Consider the following 21,411-nt stretch of genomic DNA (forward strand, 5'->3'; position numbering starts at 1 on the left):
GTTATCCTGTTTTAATTGTATAAATTAAAGTTCATTAGTTATAAAAACAATAGATGTTATTTCCTCTCCAATTAAAATACATTTGTTATCCTTAATAACAACCAGGTTAAATTAATAACAGTCAGGTTACAGAACCAACAAAGCAACAGAACGCAGGCTTCTGTCAGGATCTTTTTGGTTTTTGCATGTGAGAAACAAATATGCTGATCAGGAACGACTGGGTTGCACTTTATTTTAACTATTCATAACATTACACCAGCATATAATCACAGCACATATTTAAAAAAATAGAAAAAGTAGACATTAAACTTTGATCGTGTGAAAAACTATATTCTGTATATTCTAAATATACTAGTGTGTAAGACTTAAAGATACAAATATATACACAGAACACACGAGTAGCTCCACAAAATAAGGAAGTTACATAATGAGAGCGATTGTCAAGCAGCTGTACTTGAGCATAAAGCTGTGATACCTTTTGGAGAATTGAGGAACAGCCTGGTAGTAAATATTTCATTAACTATTTTAAGGTGACTCTCACTAGAACGGTTCTCAACTCTTCAATTTCAGTGCTGCAAACCGACACGAACAAAAATGAAGTGTTTCTAACATTACTGGTGGATTGCTAAAGAAGCATCTTCATGGAGACAGAGTTTTTATGAAAAACTAGTCAAACAAAAGCACCTCAAAGCTTCAGCAGACAAGTGACTTGGGATAATGCTAAATATTCAAAATAAGCACAGAAGAACAAAAAGTCAACCAATGAACAGCTTTTTGTGCTGGGAGGGAATTTTAGACTGAGGCCGCTTCTTCATGAAGGGCACAAGGGACATCAAATCTCCTCCGTTTCTATTCTCTTTCAAGAGAATATACATTTTATATACAGAGGCATTGCTGCCAAAACCAGACAGCTAAAACCAATCTACTGAAGCCAATTTATACATCTAAACAGAAAAAAGGGGGGGACAGGAATCCTACATCAAACCAGACAAACTTCATCACAGCAGCGACACGCGTAAGGTGAAATCTTCCAGCAGCGGCTTGCCCTGCAGTCTCTGAATTGTCACAACCAAAGTTGCAGAAGCAAACATTTTCAATCTTACACAACGTTTTTGAGAAGATAAAATCTCAGATACAATACACCTGTATAAAATATTTTTTAAATTCACTTATTTACAAATTTTATATAGGGCCGACTCTTTATACAGCTGTATTTGCATAAACGTCAGTCACACAGGGTCCTAGCAAAGCGAAGCAAAGGAATGATCACATAAATAAAGCTTTGCATTACCCAGGCTTTCCCACATCAGGTCTGGAAATTGAAGTTACAGAATATAAATATTTGCCTTTCAGTATTGGCTTTTACATACAAAAAAGAATCACTTAAGAAAAATAATTTAACATGTTAAAATGTATTTAGAGATTGATAGCAGAAAAATCTAAATACTGCCATATGATTACGTCCTGGAATTAACTTAGTTTTTGACATTACATAACTTATATTTAAAGCAATAAAGCAGGAAATGTTTGCATCCACAGTGCTGTATATTTCACTAATACATAAAAATCTCCTGCCTTTTCATAATATTTGCACGACACAGAGGACATTCATTAACTGCTTCAGCACATTCCTTACAGGCAACTAGGTGACCACAGGGAATGAGGACAACTGATATGTTCTTAGCCATACAGATTTTACAAAGCTTTTCTTCCTGCAAGCGTCTTAACTTCTCTTCAGTACTGAGATCTAAGGAAAATAAACACACAATGCAAGTTAACATACGTAATATCATTGAACTTTACACACAAAGACAAGGTTCTCTTCATATGATTTAAAGATCACAGCTTTAAAAGGCAAAAAAAATTACAAGAGGTAGGAAACCAAGCTACAGCATGGAATCCTCCTCCTCCTTCCCCACCTCATTACAGCTCCCAGGAAAACACCAGAAGGGAATTCAGCTCTCTGTATTCGCAGGAGCTCGAAATACCTATAGAATTTAGGATATGCATATTTCAATCAGGAACCGTTCTTTTCACGGACTTCCCATTGACAACTCCCAAAACCTGCGCGGAAGGTGCAAGAAAGGCTCATTGATACTGGTTAAATAATTTGGAGGGGTTTTTTTCCCCAATTAAAAGAATGAGGATGTGATTTCCTTCCCTGCCTGTTTTCAAAATGCCTGTGCTTCAAAAGCTTTATCAGTTGTGATACAGAAAGAATCAATTTTGCATTGTACACAAGCTCTTTGTTATTCCAGTTGCCCCATTTGAAAACGCAAACTTCCAACACCTTGTCCTGCCACTCGGGAACACCCTGCACAGCCAGCCACAAAAATCACGTCTGGCTTCATCGCAAGTTCTTTTCCCCCATAACGTCAATTTAAAATCTCGTTAGGAAGAGTGGGCTGGTACGTTTTTTGCCTATCACGCCAACCAGACGGCCTTTTCCCTCCCTGTGAATTCACCCATGTGCTTGTCTTAAAGTGTCCCGAGTGAGAAATGTTGGGTTTGCTCTGTCTGCAGAGCGCACAATGGCTCCGAGCAGAACGCGCATGTCCCAGCACAGCTGGAACAGCTGGAAACAAACACCATCTACAAGGATACTTGCTCTTATTGGCCAAGAAGGAAAGTGCTTCTGTCCCATGCAAAATTTTATACTGAAAAATAAAGAATCCCCTCCTAAGATTTTTCATTTTGATTATACTGAATATTTGACAGCACGTTGCTGTGTCCATGTCATTTTGCCACCAGTCCTGACATCTATAGTGAACCCTGCTTTTAATTTTAAAAGTCATTGTCACAATAATTTTGACCTTAAGTAGCATGTATAACCTTTTCTAGAAGCACACTAGACTACTATTTCAATATCATACACTTTTGAGGTACAAATACTACTTATTTTACAGATAACAATAAGATATATTCCATAGACTAAAGAGCTGAAATGAAAGTACACACAGAGGTTTTGTAACTGAACAAGCTCATTTTCCTCAACTGGGATTTCATTTGGTTGTTCTTCCCTTGTATTTTCTTTCTGAGCACTTAAGTCTGCTACCAGCTCCCCAACAGATGTGTGACTTTCTCCAGACATCTGCAATTTCTTTTCCATGGTGCTCCTAATCTCAGACAAACTGAAACCCATGTCTATGGCACTTTGTACCAAAGGATTCTGTAAGAGATAATCTAAAACAAAAAAAAGTCAAAAACAATAAAACACTTCAACAAGGATGCATCTGATTGTTGGACAGTATTCACTATAGTACTCTAAGACACCTTTGCAAATATCTAGGCAAAGGAACTATATTTCTAATTTGAGAATTTTGCTAGTTGTAAAAACTTCCAGTTATTTATAACATTACTGGTTTCTAACAAGATTGTTCAAAAAGCAAACATTTTAACCTTTCACTCTCATAAATAAGATGTCTAAAATAGGTTTTGTGTGACCACTCTTACTAGCAACAACTATCATTCCCTGGAATGAAGCTGCTTGACTGCATTCCTTCTACCCTCCTAACTGTCTTGGCTTTCTATCGCTCGGTATTTGTGAAACACAGTGCAGGAAAGCGCAACACTGGAACATATAATGAGCTGTTCAGCTTGCTCAGCATCCTGCTCCTTGCTATCGGACAGACCAGTTCCTCCTGCCTCCTTAAAAGCACCAGTGATTGTTTCATTTCAGTATTCTATAACATTCATCCCACAGCACTACTGATGCTTGATGCTCACTTAAGAGCTATAAAGACAGGACTGCATCCTATATGTACTTTTTCCATGGTTTACAATCTTTACAATATTTATCCGACCATGATTAGATGCTCCCTAATAGAAATAAAATTCATTCCACAGTTGACTAGAAGCAATGAAGCAATGCAAGAGTACCACCCAACAATTTGCCTGTCATGTTTTATTTTAAAATGTACTAAAGTTATTGTTAAAATTAATCATTTCCTTTACTATACGTGCAAATACAGAAATTCCAAGCTGGGGAGGCGTGCAGTGTGGTGTGTTTGTTTGGGTTTGGCTTTTTCTCCTGAACAGATACCTTTAGGAAGTATTGTCCCTTCAGCAGCTTCTGTCTAAAAGTGAAATACAAATAGACAAAATTACCGTTTTGCAGAAGATAAAAGGAAACTTGTACAGCTACAAGACAGAAAATAACCATTTGATCTCAGTTATTTTATTGACTGAAACTATTAAATCCGCTCGGAACAACTGCAAAGGGAGCAGTTTGGTATGTCTTTCATATTGTTTTAAATTTTCATTTTAACCCATCTTTGCTATAATCATATGTACACAATTCTTAGTCTATTGAAGAGTTCTAAAATAACATTGGGTTTACTTTTTAGTGACTATATACGTGTTTAACAACGCTCTACCAACAAGAAAAATTATCTACTACACTTGAATAAGGGAATTATTGATCATAAACCTTAGGTTCCCAGGCTATAAAACAACAGCACTTGTTCAATACCAAGCAGACAACACACACAAGGCTCCCTACACCCGAAATCCAGAACCCAGCTAAGGAGAACTGTGATAACTATAAACCCTACATGACAGAACCACAACACACTTCAATGTTGTTCACTTTCTGCCAATGAAAGAAGCAGCAGGAGGACTAACGATGTGCAGATAATTAGAAGAGTAACTTCATATGAAAATTATATTAAGATTGTTTTCTATTTTAACAAAATTATGTCTGATTAATAAGCAAGGTACTTACTGTTGAATCCCCACATCCATCTCTTAAGTGAACATTATTTATAAATTCTAGCCCCTTTTCTTTTATCACAAATCTGCACCTATAAATGAAAATATTTAGTTATAATAAAGCTGCATAAGCAGGAAACAAATATTGATTATGTAACTTTTGAAAGCTTTGCTACATTGACTAAACATCGAGAAATTTCAAAACAAGCTTTCTATGTGATGTCAGCAATGTCAGTAACATCATTTAAACATTTCTAAAGACACCAGAATCACTTCAGCAGTACTTATCTGTCACATTGGCACAGAGTGTCAGGGGTTGAAGGGCCCTGGAAAGCTCATCCAGTGCAATCCCCCCATGGAGCAGGAACACCCAGATGAGGTTACACAGGAAGGTGTCCAGGCGGGTTGGAATGTCTGCACAGAAGGAGACTCCACAACCTCCCTGGGCAGCCTGGGCCAGGCTCTGCCACCCTCATCGGGAACAAGTTTCTTCTCATATTTAAGTGGAACCTCCTGTGTTCCAGTTTGCACCCATTGTCCCTTGTCCTGTCACTGGTTGTCACTGAGAAGAGCCTGGCTCCATCCTCCTGACACTCACCCTTTAGATATCTGTAAACATTAATGAGGCCACTCCTCAGTCTCCTCCAAGCTCAAGAGCCCCAGCTCCCTCAGCCTTTGCTCATAAGGGAGATGCTCCACTTCCTTTTTATGGCATTTTTGGTGAAACGGAAAGCCAAAGTCGTTTGCCATGACAGCTGATGCCACAGATTTATAAAAGTAAAGACTCCAGTGAAAAACAAACATCATGTTAAAATGGTGGTTCCTTTAGTCTTTTGCAATCCCAGAAAAGCAGCCACTGGCCAGCCAGGTGCCCTGCATGCTTGCTTTATTTTCCAAGCAGTCGCAGCCACTGGGCTGAGCTCTCCCTACCAGCAGGGCTGCAGAATGCAGTAGCTGTTTCTCTTCAGCAGCTGCTTCACCCTCAGCAGCCCATGGGGACAGACTGTACGCTGCCCAGGGAGCCCACGTGCAAACACGCTCCACGTACCACAGTTAATGACCTGAGAGAAAATCGTCAGATCTGACATCCTTTAAGCAACCTAAACCAAATATCAAACTCATATAAGGAGGAGTGAAACGTAGCAAGAATATGCATCTTAACCACTCACCACACCAAGCCAAAAACTTGGAATGGCAGCTCTAGCGGCAGAGGCTAACAATTAAAAGCTGCCTGTACCACTGCTGACACAAGGATCAGCTGATGCACAAATACTAACTGCCAGAAGGCTTTCCACCACAGAAGACAAATTTGGCAGCTAACGCATAAAATACATTGATTTTATCAATGTTCTACAAGTAACTAAGTCTTTGTACTTGAACAGCTTTTATTCACCTGTAAGAAAAAGTGAGTGATATACTTTCCCTCCTTTCCTCAAGACAGATTTTAGACAACACCGGCAGTCTTTCTAAAAACTGCTTCTGGGTCTGGAATCCTCAACCCTTTAAAGTTATGCACGAGTATGTTTTGTATTCAATACCACCACTGACTGACTCTTCATGTTTGTTTGCGCAAACAGGTTTGTTGTGGCAGAAGTTCAGTCACTTTGTATCCTGACAGAAGTTACAAACTTTGACATGTATGAGGCCATTAAAATAACACTTAGAATGTAGTGCTTGGAGGAGGAAGAAAAAAGAACAATATTGAATACATATTCACAGAACTTCACAGGTCTGCTACCCAAGACAGCAGTTAAGTCCAGACACAGAAGTCTCCTCATCCCTTTAATAATTCCTACAAACACGCTGGCGTGCAAACAACACTGACTTCAAAATAAAGTTAGTAAGAAGGTACAATTTCAGGCCCACCTTTGGGACTGATCAGCTGCCATGAGTTCGGTGTGCCCTCGGCCTCCTGGGATTCAGCTCTCCTTCCCACCCCCTGCAGACCGCCCTCTGCCTCTCCCACAGACATCAGGTTCATCTCCTCTTTTGAGGCCTCTGATATAACACTAAAGCATATGTTGATGGTTATACATAACAATAGCGGGACTACAGAAGGCAGAACAGATGGAACAACAGAAATAAGGATCCCATGCAAAAATTCCTTAAAATCTTTTTTACTTATTGAAAAGGAAAAAACAAACCATGGAAGATAACTAATATTCCTGTGGTGCCTACATGGCAAAAATGAAGAAGGAAGGAATGGAAGAGGGCAACTAAAGAAAAAAATGAAGTTATTTTAATAAATCTAAACTATCCTCAGCCATAGTTAACCTTTTGAAACCTTTATTAGTACGCTCTGTCATTAAAATGTAACATACTGTAAAAAAAAACAAACCCTTAGACATGCAATAATAAACCAGTAAAAAAATACCTTACCCAGGATACCATTTGGCATGTTGATCCCATGGGTCTTCATTTTCCTTCCATTCTTGCAATCCTCCACCACAGTGGAAACACACAACATGATCACCATTACCTGAGGAAGCACACGAAAATCAAGTTACCTACTTCTAGCAGGCATAACAATAAGTTTTCAACTGAAGCGTTAAGAAAAATTTTAGTTACAATTGGTAATCAATTAAAATGAACTCCATTTTCAAGATGGATGGAAACAAATGTTTAGGAGAGCCATAAGCCTAAAAAAATACAAAATGTGAGTCACATGAAATATCCTGAATTTTACTCAAGGAGTAATTATACAGATAAAAAGCAAAAGCTAAGAATCATCTATTCTCAAATAGCTCAACGCACTGGTAAACAAACCGTGACGCAGCGTGCCACAAAGCCCCCGCGTTCCTGTGCCCTTCAGTGCTCCATTTCAGCACCCAGAGCAATGGGCTCTGTGCAGCAGCACAGCTGCGCGCTCTGTTCCAGCACTACGCCTACTGTAATCGGAGATGTGCCAGAAACTGCTTAGATATTGTGTTTATTGAAACGAGACGAGCTATGGATAGTTTTTTCCTACAGACTTAAATCACTCTCAGGCCACGGGAAAGAGTTTTCACAGAAATCGCTTGAACAGCCACTGGGTCCGATATGCTGGTGTCCGTTTAGTGCAGCTCCACAGCACAGGTCTCCCGTGGCTGTGGGAAGCTGGGGACTTGTAGGACTCCAAGAAGAAATCAATAAAAACAGTGCTACTGGCTACAAATATTGCTTGTTAAAGAAGCTTCTTTTCCCTAGGTTGCCCACTCATGTATCACCCATATAGCAACATATCGAAGGTTTTATTTATGGCCACAAGTAAAACAAATGGAATCAGTTCTTCCAAGAGGTACTAGGAGAGAAACTAATTAAGACGAGAGCAAGAAGTTATCCTGGATAATCCCCTTTTCTTTTCTTTGTGACTGAGGAAGAGCAACACTTTGCACTTGTACCACATGTCTCAGTGAAGGAACTTCCAAGAGCTTTAACGGCACCGTGCAAGTCAATAGACTTGGGAAACCAACGCGCAAAGATGTCGGGAGTCTTATCCAAATCAAACTCCACACGTCTAAGAGTAAAAGCTCTTCCACCGCAGTCACTGTCATCACAAAGCTTTTACGGCAGGTAGTATTTGCTGTTCAGCTGTCTGAGTGCTATGGCAGTGCAAACACATGTTATCTAAATAAAACGGCACACAACCTGGGCTGTCTTGTTTGTGGGCTCTGGTATGGGCTGCAACCCACTCCTTAGACCCGAGGCAGACAGCTGGGACAGCACTTCATTTAAAAAACACTAATTTCAATAACTGTCATTATGAAAGATGTATTATGAGGGCTTTAGCAGGCAAGGAAAACGTGCTTTGCTGTTTTACTGCTAAAAATGAACTTGACCCACTTTATACTTTGCTATTAAAAATACTTGATATAATGTAGATCAGTTTACCCAAGAACTGTGAAAAGTAGTTTACACTATCAAGAAATTCTGGCAAATCATTCCACATTAGAATAAAAAAAAGCCTATTTTTCTTAATTAAACAGGTATTCATATAAAATTTATCTGTAAAATATACTAGTCATTTTAAGGTCTGACTTACCTATGCTATAGAACCCAGCTTCAGCAAGCTGCTCCTTGTCAACAGGATATACCCAAGTTAAAAACGTTTGTAAACGTCTTCCATAATTTGCCATAGATGGATTCCTTGGATGCTCTCCGCTGTTCAGACCACTCCTCCCTTCTTCACATGGAAGATTTCCAACATCCCGGCCCAGGACAAAAAAGCATTTGGGAAAATGCCTCTTGTGTTCTGACCAAGCTCTGTCGCTGGGTTCCCACTGTTTCAATTTTCCACCACAACAAAAACAGGCCACTTGATCACCAACACCTGTATAATAGAATCCAGCACTAGCCAATTCCTTTGGAGTCAACTGCCCATTGAGGGGCCAGCTGTGAAAAGACTTTAATCTGGTTTCTTCACTGCACATGGCAGGGTTTTTAGGATAGAGGGTATCTGACATATCCACAACCTGCCTAGTCCTCAGAAGGTAATCTGCCTCCACATCAGATGAGTCATCCAGCGCATGTGGGAGGCCCGAATTACCGGAACCATTTTCAGTTCTGTGCTGGCAGTTCTGGGCGACAGGATGTATGTTATTTTCCAGAAAAGTAGATTCGGTAATAAATTTGCAATTTGGGGAAAGCTTCCTGTGCCTCTCGATCGCGGAATCCCCAGGCGCCCATCCCTCAGCGGTTTTATGGCAACTGAAGCACTTCACTTTGTCGCCTTCTCCAGCATAAACAAAGCCAGCTCGTGCCAGCGCCGATGCCGAAACCGGACAGCCACGCGGAAATTCCGCAAAAGTCCCCAGTCGGTAGCGCTCCTGCGCCCATTCCTGGTCAGAGTCAGCGTCTGAACTGGCACAAGCTTCTGACTTATCCGGGCCATTACACGTCATCTCTTCATATGTAGGGGTCTCCTCTTGGACTTCCTAAACAAAGAATAAACGTCTTCACAGACAGAAGAATTCAAACCCACATGCAAGCCTGGAAACTGGCTAAACTAAACTAGCCATCCTTTATGTCTTAAAATAATGGCTCTTCCTCTTCCATCTCGCCCCTGCCTGCCCCCCCACCACGCAAACACCAGGACATTGAAAACAAAATTAAAGCAAAAAAAACATCCATAAAGAAAGGCAGGAAGGTCATGAAGTTTCACAGGCCAATAACAATTTACCTGGAAAACACATAGGTTTATACATTTACAGCTTTAAAAGCACTTCTCAACAAACAAACACTGCAAGAATGAAATCAACAAAATGTTTAACAAAAGCTCTGGGCAAAACGCTGCCAAAAGGCTTCCAAACATGAAATATGAAGTTACTGGATTTAAAACACGGATCTAAGCCAGAGCACATTTGCAAGAATTTACAGCCCAGTTCTGAAACACAACTATCTTTATTTTTCCCCGTAATAGAGCTATGACCAGCAAGCTCACTTACAGATGAGCATCAACTGGCGAAACCATCAAAAATAAACAAGCCTTCGGACTTCCACTGTAAAGACACACGCCGGTTTTCACTTCAGCAGAATATCTCGTGAAATAAACTCTCAGACGTTTCACTGGGGTATCTCTCCGAAGAGCTGCGCGCGGCTCCTCCGCTCCGAGTGCGGGACCCCAGCCCTGGCGCTCGTGCCCACGGCGCTGCTCCCCGCTCCCGCACTACCACAGGGCCCCGTGCCTCTGCCACCAGCGCCGCTCACCCGGCCACGTCACAAGCCCTGCCTACACCTCCCCAGGGCGAGCACCGACCGCTGCCCTGCCCGAGCCCTCGGACAAGCCCCTTCCTTCACCAGGATAAAAGAAAAACTCGGTCCTGCGCAAGAGCCACAAACTGACGTCGGTGTCGCCTTGACCCCAAGATGGATGAAGTCAGAGCACATTCAATTCATCTCTTGCCCTGACAAGTGCAGTGATATTGACTTAGAAAGTCTTGGGTAAAGCACAGGCTACTGCTGATACACATCTCAGACTTATTCCTTTATTAACTGGTAAATTAAACTATTATAAGACTGCCCAAAGGGGCTTCTCGGCACAAAGCAATATAATTCAGTAATTAGCAAGAAGAAATTCATGTAAGGAAGAACAGAATACGTATTTATTTGAACAAGTGTCCTCCTCCATTTTCTATGCGAATCCTGAAATATATCTATTTCCAGTCCTCACCTTCATAAAGTAGGCCATCAAGCAAAAATTTAGTTTCCCCAATAGCTGCATTAATATTGATTATACTATCTGTAAGATCCACGCAGATGTTACAACTACAATAATTCCTTATATAATACCAGATTTAGCTTGAAGGGGAAGGACAAAACCTTTTTTTTGAACTTCAGAAGTGGGAGGGGAAAATTGAAATGAGCGCCCATTGCAGGACAGCTGCATCCTCTGCCCAGAACACAGAGATAATTAACCTACACGAAGGCTGAGAAAGCACGACGTCAGAGACTCAGCCCCCTCGCCCCACGTAATCACGGATACAAGACCACTTCTGAGCACCGGCTTCAACTCCTTCTCTAAGGCAGCTCAGGACTAATGTAATGACACTAGAAATTATACCGTCTTCTGGTTTAGCTTAGCAAATTAAAAAAATAGCTTCTGAATAAATTACATTGACTGACCTACAAATCTGACCTATATTCTTGTTTTGACTTTGAAGGGGGAAAAAAAGAAATCAATCAGTAATTGCATGTAGTAATAAGAAAGCTGTCACAATACATATTTTTAATATATGTGTGTATTGAAAACAGTTTTCATAACAAAAGTTTAAAAGTGCACGTTTATTTCCTTTTAAGATGTTATTTTAAATCCTTTAAGAGTCTTTCTGTAGAGACCTTAAGCCACCTTGTGGGTCTATCGTCATTACCACACTGCATTCATAAAACAATCTGTATTACTCAAATATCATTAGCTGCAAACTAATTTTCGGATCCGCACGCCTAGAAGACTTTCTACAAGAAGACAAACAAAACCTACCTTGAACCTTTTAGAGTCCTTTTCAAAACACATGTTGGAAAACCAGAACAAATGCATATACTTTTAATGTATCAATATTTTACTTACATAGAAGGGATTTCAGAAACAGTGGAAAAATAACTCATCCTATTAAATGCTTACATATTAACTTTTTTAAAAATTACATTTGCTTTAAAAACAGAACAGAGCTGCTACATCCCCTTTTGATCTGTTGCATACGAAGTACCTGTGGCAAATCAGAGAGGATCTGCTCAGGCTCCCTCCGTGACGCCCCCTCCCTGTCCTTAGTGAAACCCGGGGTACAGACAGACCAAGGGTCAAGCCTGACACATCTCCAGAATTCACTGCCGACAAACAGCACCCTTGGTTTGTGCTTTTTGTGTTCCTCGTGCCATATGCGGTGACCACATCCTACAACGATGACCATGACACATGAAGTTAAAAAAACCTGGTAAGAGACAGAATTAATTATGCCCCACTTCTTGTAAACTATCTAGAGGTTCTGTTTTAAGCACCACTTAACTGCTCCATTATCAGAACTCATCTTAAAGTCCGTCATTTTAAAAAGAAAAGTCTGATGCAGCACCGTCTTACGCACAAAGAATGAAAAATTGACTAATATATACCAGGTGCATATATGACACTTCATTATAACATGAATGCACTGCTTACAGCAAGACTTTTTTCATAAGCTAAAGAAGATATTTTACCAAAGCAATATGAACAAATACTATAATTTAAGTAAGGCCCAGATGCTCCAGTGCCCTCTGACAGGCATGATCCTCAAATCACACTTAATGCTGCATGAACAAGCCTGGGTCTTCCGTACTTTTCTGGTACTTTTTTTAGTAAATAAGCTGAAAATTCCAAAAACTTTTATTTATTGCAATTGCTAAATATCCACTTTTCACATAATTTCATTCCAAAGACCCCACTTCTTTTAAAGCAGGCTTCATTTTCAGAGTGCCGATAAACATATAATGTTTAATTGTGCATTTCTCCTCTGCTCCCAAAACAACTTCTCACCTTTAAAAATAGGGGCTGCAGAACTCAATATCCCGTAGGTGGCTACACCTCACATATGACAGACTTTCCTAACGGAAATAACAGCATGAGTTTTAAACTGTTACTGAAATCACTTTGTACTGGTTTTACTCCATTTACTCTACTGAGCCTTTTGGTGTTTCCTGGAAAGATGTTTGTGTGTTTTAATGACACCAGCGAACTGAGAAGGAAACACTCGAGCAAAGACACAAAGGAAGGAAGAGGATCAAAGACTAAACTGAAATATTAGAAATCAGGATGGAGATTATAATTGGTTAACTGAGACGTTCTTTTTCAGTGTTATTGATTACTTTTAATCAACAGAACTACCCCAAATTCAGTACCTGTACTACCCTCAACTGCAATGGGAATCACAGTGCTACAAACACTCCAATACTGCTTCTGTTACCACAATGAATTAAAAAAAATATGCCCTCGATGTGGCCATAATCGCAATACTTGCTCTGTTGGATTCTCTGGAGGTTAGCAATGATTTCAATCCTCACAATCAAAAGAGCGTGAAAAGCACATACCAAAAGAAAAGCAAGTAGTGAGGTCTGATCACCACACATCAGTTCTTTAATATGAAGTAACTGTTTCCAGTTACATCAACCACACCATTTATGACAGCCCCTCTAAACACAGTTGGTTTACAGTTCAGTATAATTTTATTTAAGAGAAAAAGACATTAATAAACTTATTAAGCATTGAGGCAAACACTTTGCCTGTGTAAATACTGCTTTAAACACAACATCACTCCTACTTTAAATGCAATATCAATTACTTCTGTCTCAAATGACTGTCAAAAGCAACTGTTCAAAGTGTGAAATTAGAACTAGCTTTGGAATAGTATTTCTACACAGGTATTTTAACAGCTGCCTCACTCCAGTTAGTCGGAGTAATGACTGGAAACAATAACCTGCACCGTAACAGCTCTCGAACATTCACTGCAGAAGAAAAATAACTGCAGATATGTTTTTGAATGATTATGGCGAACAAACACATATTAATAAAAAGTAGCCAACTAAGACAGGTGCACAAGCCTTTACAATATGTGCCAGCACCAAACCTGAGTTCAGAGAATATACTTTATGTATATGGAAGTTAATTAAGCCTTTCTGCATAGATTTAATTAACTACATATGAATTAAAAGTAGAAGGTCCAGAAATGTTAGAATTTATCTTGAATTGTAATACCCAGGATATTTTTTTAACTATTACTGAAGCATTAAATATTTTGTTATACATGCAGTGAGTGAACAAAGACTATTTTAGCCTGAAAGACTTCTAAGCTGAGCCACATTTAATCCTGCTTTTAAACATCTGAAGGTATTTGTCACAAGACACCTCCCACTTTCAAGTTAAAACACCAATTTATATAGTCTATTGAGTAAGTTTCAGAAGCAAAAATAAATAATTTATAGCAAAAACATTAATGTATATGAAATGCAAAACTGTACTGTGGTTTTTCAAGCCAAACATATTCAATTCAGATCTTAAAATATTAACAAGTATGATTTGATGCAAAAATACATCATCATTGCATTACCTAGATCTGAAATGCTTCAAAGGAAAAGTACTGAACCTGTTTTTCTATTCCAGGTATATTTTATTAGACATGATTATTTCCATCCTTAATCCTAAACCAGATTGGCATTATAAGGAGTTATTTTTAATCCTTCCACATGACAAGCCTGGCAGTGACCGCCAAGTCAGAAAGCGCCTTGCGCAGCCTCATGTTCCTGACCAAGGGTACAGAAACACGGGGCGGCTGCTGCTTGCCGTGCTATGAGAGGGATGTTAGTGTTTATTGTTGACTGCATTTGAAATGTGAGAGCAGTGCACCAACTAAGCATCAAACAGAACATACTGTACCAGCTGACACACAGGTTATGCACATGTCACTTCGCCGAATTTCACTCTGTGCCTGCTCAGCCGCAATTAGATCAAGCAAGCGGCATGCTGCGAGCTGCAAGTGTAAAGATTAAAAACACAAGAAACATAGGATTTATTTAAACAGCGTTTACAAATTCTAGCATGCATCCATCCAAGTATCAACGGCCATTTAAAAACAATTCTGCTAAGAGGTTTGGGTTGGTTTATTCTTATTTTATAAAGAGCGTATGTATCTGCACAATGCCTTTTGATTCAGTGCCAAGGCTTACCTAAATCCATCAGCTCAGCTTCATTTGTCTGCTTTTCAAACAGGTCCTACTTAGCCTCCCATCAGGGTTTATCATCACAAGAAGTCAGTCAGCTGCTCAAGGTTATAGTAGGCTACTAGAGCCTCCTAATTCTCAACTCCAGTCCCGAAGACTTTTACACACTCTCCACCTTAAAAATAAATATGGCCAGGCTAATAGAAACACATCATTTTGAGAACTGTTTTCTTGAAGAAGCCATATGGTTACAGAATAGAGCAATAAACAGAACCCATGGCAGTGCTCTCAGTAGGTAAGAGTGGGACAAATGTGCATCTGCTGAGGGCAGAGAAAGAAAATAAATTGGTTTTGTGAACTTGCAAGATAAATGTCTTCAGAAGAACTTTAGCTGTATGTATGTGAAGGAAGAAGTAAAAACCAGATGCTATAGAAAAAAGTGACACGCTGTAGCCTAAGTAGCTGGTCCTACAGAGATGTCAAAAGTCAAACAGACATAATCCATTAGAGCCATTAATGAATGTATAAATAAGTGTTATCCAAAGTGACCAATGAACAGGAAGGACTAAACGTCTGGACAAAGCTATTTTAGCTCTACCACACCTTGCTAAGTGTTTAGTACGAAGCAAAGTGTGAAAGACATGTTGGCATTTATAATTTGGACACAGGAAAACCTATATAAAGCCAAGGTTTAGTTCTGACAGCTGCTGCCACTGAAATTAATTGCCTACACATGACAGTACCTAAAAATAAGTTGTGGGGAGGAATGAAAACAAAACAAACAACCCTTCCCCCCCCCCGCCCCGCAACCCAACCAACCGACCACAACAAACAACCCCAAAACCAACACAGAAAACCCCTACCAAACCCCAAACCTGACATACTGAGAAAGAGACTGAAAGAAAACCAAAGGTAGAGAGCAGGAGAGCCAACACCAAGGGCACAAGACCTCAAATAACTCCCTACCAAAACAAAACTATAAAACAGAAAGGAGCAATCCTGATGGTCTCAAAGTCCTCTGGCAGTTCCAATAAGATGAACGTTTTATTCACGGCATAAGCAGGAATATAATGAAATATTTGTCATGAAAGGCACTGTACTTCTGCAAATCATATAGAAGTCTGTGTATGATTCAGCTATCAATTTTTATTTACAAGGTCACTTGAATTACACCATTTAAGCTTATTGACATTCCGTACGTAACCTTTCAGGCAAACCAGAGTGAAAGATAATTTTTATATTTCTGGCTTTTTTCTCCCCAGCACTTTAGAATACCAGCCTATTTAGTTTTTCCATATCCCCTAATGATATTTTCATTCCATATAGAGGGGAAAAAATCTATTTTCCAAAAGATTCTTAATTTTTAGATTATATGCCTGGATTTTTGGTGTACAATTCAAGTGATATAAAAATCTATGTTTTATGCAATTTTTATGTTTCAACTTCAGAACATTAACTGTTGTATTATTAACAAGAATTTGATTTAGCTTCAAGTTCTTCCTCAAGCAACTGAGAGTAAACTTCCAGAACTTTTTCCTCCAATAGCTTGGAAGTTGTATTTAGTGCAATTTGAAGCGTATTTCCATCCAAGAAAGTCTATCAATATGTTTTGGGTGCTATGCAAGATATGCAGTTCCTACCCTCCTAAAACTGGAAATGACATGCTGCTTTTGTCCACAATTGAGTAGAAGAGTTAACTAAAACTTTAAATCTATGATCATAAAGCGTATCACTATAGAAACATAACCCCTAAAAGTTGAGTTACTGCTCTTTGGATCAAGAAACAAAAATTCACCCAGTCAACGGGAGTACATTAGATAGAACAGCAAATCATACACAAAGCCTAGCAAAATCTACAGTGCCCTGGGATGCATCTCCTTTCCTAAGTTTGAGCTGTGCTTCATCTTTCAGTGTTACAACCTGTAACAAATCATTTAAACTTATAATGGAAGAAAACGATGGAAAAAGAGGGTATCTTTCATCAAGGAGACAGAATGGTATGGAAGTGTAACTACAGCAACATAATATTACAGCAAAACTGCTTAATCTTCTGGATTCTAAAGAAAGAACTTGCAAACCACAAGTACAGAGAGCCCATCACCTCTGCCGTGCCCACTGGGGAGGGTGTTCCCTTCCACCCAGCCACTGCTCCCGAGCACACCAGGGCCGCTGGGCTCATCATTCGCATTCACAGAACTGCAGCCTGATGCAGCATCGTGATACTTTCTGGTATCACTAGAATGAATGTTTTGCCATTAGAGAATGAGGCGAGTTTGCGTATGTGGGGTTTTTTGTGTTTTTGTTTTCTCCACACACACAACTCAATCTTGTAAACCTGGAATCTCTCTTAAACTATCCTCATATTTCAAGTTTCTCAGGAAACTGGAATGAGTTGGGGACTAATTCTAACTAAAGTACCAAAAGTTAAGTATGAAAGTTGCACCTATTGAAAACACGCTGCTTGCCTTTCTATTTAATAAGAAACTCCCTGAAACACAGAAGGGGAAGGACAATGAACTGCAGGGTAAGTGCAGCTTCACTGATATTTTCTGTGATGGGGTGACATTCAATTCCAGTTTGCAGCATGCCTTCAGTCTTACCATACTGGAAAATTTCACACACAGCTACTTTTTTGTGACATTCAAAAACCTTGTTATTTCTGGAGCCCGACTTTCAATTGCCTTGTTCAGACTATTTTGGATTAGAACTCTGAAACACCACATGCTATGAAAAAGAAAAAGCAGCAAAGGACTGTACACTGTTAACTCCTGTAACAAACACACAAATGCAAAAGGTACTTACAATAGTTTTTCCCCCAAGAAATTTGTATACAATCAGGCTGAGTTTAGTAATAGATTAATCAAAGCAGATAGTGGTTTCATCTCTGTTTTCCGCCAATCTTTAGAACAAATTTCAATATTTGCATTCCTGTTGGCAGAAAAAACAAAGGTTAAAAATCTTCCTCTTCACATAACCTTCAGCACAGTTACAAAGGCACAACTCCAAAACTATGATTAAAATAAAAAAAATTCTATCCTTTGGCCAAGAAATCCAAACTGAAATGTGTTTTGAAGTTGAAAGAGTCTGGGGTCAAGGGAAGTCTGAAATTCAGATGTTTGACTGAAACTAGCACGGGACATTAATTGGAGACTCCAGAAGATCCAAAGAGAACAAAACAAAATCCTGGAATTAAAACTAGAGGGTGGCAAAAAGGAGAAAGACTAACAGCAGACAGAATAAGATCCAACAATCCAGCCTTCTCTCTCCTAGGAAATTCCGCATCTGATTATAATTTAGGTTTTGTACAAGTCTCCAGCTCCCTGCAGCCGTCTCACCCACCCGGGGAGGCCAGCAGCAGGTGTAGTAACAACACCATCGCAGCCACACAGAGACCTGAAATGAAATTCATCTTCACACTTCAAAAACTGAGAGATGAACGCACATTTTCTCACTGTTCTGATAACAAATGCAAGTCTGCCTTGTACCAGTGGGCGCAGTCAATAAAACCCACAGCCAAACAACAACTCCCATCAGAATTCTTTCACTTGTGCTGCTGGTTACGAAGGGCAAGGTCACAGGAGGTACAGAACAATCATTAACTTGTTCCTTTGCCCTTCTTGGCCAATGCTGTAGGTGCCAAGTTTTCTTTTAAAAGAGGTAGCTGGGTGTTCTTTAAAAGGCCTCAAAGAAAACTGCAAGGCAATCAAGTAGGTAGAAAGATGAAGCACCTAGGAAAGTGAAAAATACGCAAATAAAAGCTTAATCAACAAATAATAGGAAAACTTGCTTTCTTAGAGACAGTATTTCATTGTTGTTTTCTCTGTTACGCAGTGATTTATCTCACAATAAACAAAGAGTAGATTAAGTTAATGCATATCATACTGCTCTTTGTTAAGGTATTAGATTTAAAAAGTATTTGACAAAAAAGTGCTTCCCCTGGTTAGTCACTTTTCCTCCCATATCAGTCTACCCTAAGAACTTGTAGTTTCTAATCGTTCGTTTAAGAAACAAAATCTCCCCACTTACCTACATGAAGTCCTAAAATTGCAAAGTCAGATTGTAGCAATGAAAGGATAAAGAAAGCAGTTCTGCAAAAATATCTAAAAGCAGTTTCAAGAACACATTTATACCTTCTAGCAGATACAGATGAATAGAAATTAAAAAGGACAGAAGTTACCAAGGTTGACAATAGTTCTCACACCCATTTGTAGGGTCTCTATCAGGAAGAGAGGAGCATCAGAGAGAGTAGCACAGAGACAGGAACACACTAACTGGTGAAGAGATCTAGATCAGCATAGACACCCGGGCACTGTGCAGAGCGGCCTGAGGTCTGATCACAGCTGATAACATAGGATCTGAGTGAACTCCTTCCTGCAGAATTCTTAATAACTACTTAATTCTTATCATAGAAAACCTGAACAAAACTACATTTTTAATAACAAGAAGCAGAAAAGACATTATAGAATGGGATAAGTCTATTTAAAAAAAAAAAAAATAAAAGAATCTGCAAGGGGAAACAATATTCAAACATGCCAAAAGAACCAGAGACGAGCACAAAAAGTGGATACTAGCATAGCAATTTTTTCTTTTATTTATGCAAAGCGAATGCAACACTCGATGTTCAATCCAGAGCGCGGGGGATTGCGGATCTCGCCGTGGGCAGCCGGGCCCGGCCCGCACCGCACCCCCGCCAGGGGCTCAGCCCGGCCCGAACCGCACCGCACCCCCGCCCGGGGCTCAGCCCGGCCCGAACCGCACCGCACCCCCACCCGGCCCGCACCGCACCCCCGCCCGGGGCTCAGCCCGGCCCGAACCGCACCGCACCCCCACCCGGCCCGCACCGCACCCCCGCCCGGGGCTCAGCCCGGCCCGGCTCGCACCGCACCCCCGACCGGGGCTCAGCCCGGCCCGTTCCCATGGCAACGCCCCCTCCGGCCGCCGAGGGCCGCCCGGGACAGGCCTGAGGCAGCGGCGCCCCCGACAGCCCCCGGGGACCCCGGCACCGGCTGCGTGAGGGGCGGGAGGGCCTCGGGCAGCGCGGAGGGACCGAGCCCCCTGCCCGGCGCAGGGAGCCCAGCCGAGCTGCCCGGAGCAGCGAGAGCCGTCAGAGCGCGCAGCCGGGAAGCGCATCCCGCCCGCCGCGCCGCGGTACCGACAGCCACGGCCGCGCCCGCCTCACAACTCACCGCTCCGCCACCGCGTCCCTCTCCTGCCGGCACCGGCCGCCGGAACCGCTCCGCAGCGCACGCCGAGGAAATGGCGGCCCCGGACAGCCGCTCCGGCCCCGCCGCGGACCGGCGGCGACGAGGCAGCAGCGCCCCCCGGCGGGCTGGGGCGGGGCGCGGCGGGCCGGCTCCCCGCGGCGGAGGGCGGCACCTAGCGGCCACAGCCGGGAAGCGCAGAGCGGCAGCGCCCGCCGCCGGGCCCCGGGCATCAGCGGCTTCAGCTCCTGCGGCTGCTGCTCCGGCCCTCAGTGCCGCAGGCCCCACCGTGGCCCGCAGACTCCCTCTCCTCCCTCAGCATCTCGAACAGCCTCTTCATTTCACGCCGTCTTCTCCTGACGGTTTCTGGTCCGGAGCACGCTAATCCCAGCGGACCCCTTGCCCTCACCCCTCGTAATGAGCAATTACAAGGACACATGCTGAGGAAGGGGCAGGAGCACGAACCATAAGCACACGCTGCAGAGCTGCTCGGACACCAGCATGTGCTGCCTGCTTCTCCCAGCGCTCAGCGGCAGCTGCCACGGAGCTGCTACAGCAGAGCCTTCGTACGCGTGACTGCAGGCTAATCATGGGCTGAGCTGAGCAAAGTGCAAGAAGTCAAACAACATTTTCGGTAGGACGTATGTAATCCAAGAGGTGCAAGGATACAGGCCCATCCTGAAGAATATCCAGCTGTTAGACAAACAAGTGAGTGATGAGCTGTGGGTTCAGGAATACCTTTATTATGTGAGGAATAGCCTATTTCTCCTATTAGGAATAGCTTTACAAGTTGTACTCTGCCTGTCTGCATTAGTGGGCTCAGGTAATGCTGCAAGACTCCAAATTGCATTGCCAGGGATACCATCGCTACACAGCTTACAAAACATGCAAAATACCTTTGTTGATATAAAATATTTAAATATAATGCTTTTTCCATATATTCACACTTTACATGTTATTATCTTGAGATTCACATAAATTAACCTTGATGTGGCACATGCTACGTGTATGTACGGGAAGATTAAATGTTTCTTAATTTGTTTATTAGTCTTTCATTGTGTCTTTATTATTCAGAGAAAACAAACAGGAATCATCCATGTAATTGTTTCAGCACAGGCTGGGAGCAAAGCCCCTCAGAATAGCTCTTCTCCATCCTTGACCTGAAGACTTCCACACCAACAGGGTTTGGAAGTACAACCTAAATCTAAGGTTGGCTCTTGCCTGTGTTGCAAAGTAGGTGAGAAAGACAAACAACCACCAACTTTTGCTGAAACAGCTCTGCTTTCTGTGAGCTGAGAACGAGCAAACTTTTCCCAAACAGTGTGTTTCTCCACATCCGCTG

At 41.4% G+C, this 21,411-nt stretch overlaps 1 protein-coding gene across 10 annotated transcripts; it reads right to left on the reverse strand.

The window, feature by feature from the left end:
* Positions 1-207: 207 nt before the first annotated feature.
* XIAP (X-linked inhibitor of apoptosis) lies at positions 208-20,189 on the reverse strand. Of its 10 annotated transcripts, XM_065077965.1 has the most exons (9): positions 20,055-20,189; positions 17,671-17,796; positions 11,892-12,076; positions 8,732-9,623; positions 7,090-7,189; positions 4,724-4,802; positions 4,043-4,076; positions 2,959-3,183; positions 208-1,747 (listed from the first exon to the last, which is right to left on the reverse strand). In XM_065077965.1, exons 4-9 carry the CDS (start codon positions 9,588-9,590, stop codon positions 1,554-1,556), a joined length of 1,491 nt encoding a protein of 496 aa, XP_064934037.1. In that variant the 5' UTR covers positions 9,591-9,623; positions 11,892-12,076; positions 17,671-17,796; positions 20,055-20,189; the 3' UTR covers positions 208-1,553. The 10 variants fall into 10 exon arrangements, 9 of the variants coding, with proteins under 9 accessions (XP_064934037.1, XP_064934034.1, XP_064934041.1 ...); XR_010475726.1 differs by lacking the exon at positions 11,892-12,076 and having other exon boundaries at positions 1,920-3,183; XM_065077962.1 differs by lacking the exon at positions 11,892-12,076.
* Positions 20,190-21,411: the final 1,222 nt, after the last annotated feature.

The sequence above is a fragment of the Columba livia genome, chromosome 12, assembly GCF_036013475.1.
Source record: "Columba livia isolate bColLiv1 breed racing homer chromosome 12, bColLiv1.pat.W.v2, whole genome shotgun sequence".
Classification (NCBI taxonomy): Eukaryota; Metazoa; Chordata; class Aves; order Columbiformes; family Columbidae; genus Columba; species Columba livia.

What these genes read in the sequence shown, in the direction of transcription:
- XIAP (XM_065077962.1), bottom strand. Translation starts at nt 9,590, where the DNA reads ATGACGTGTAATGGCCCGGATAAGTCAGAAGCTTGTGCCAGTTCAGAC. An exon ending in CATGCCAAATGGTATCCTGG is followed by an intron (nt 4,803 to 7,089) that starts GTAAGGTATTTT and finishes TTTCATTTATAG; the next exon opens with GTGCAGATTTGTGATAAAAG. An exon ending in AGGGACAATACTTCCTAAAG is followed by an intron (nt 3,184 to 4,042) that starts GTATCTGTTCAG and finishes TTTTTGTTTTAG; the next exon opens with ATTATCTCTTACAGAATCCT.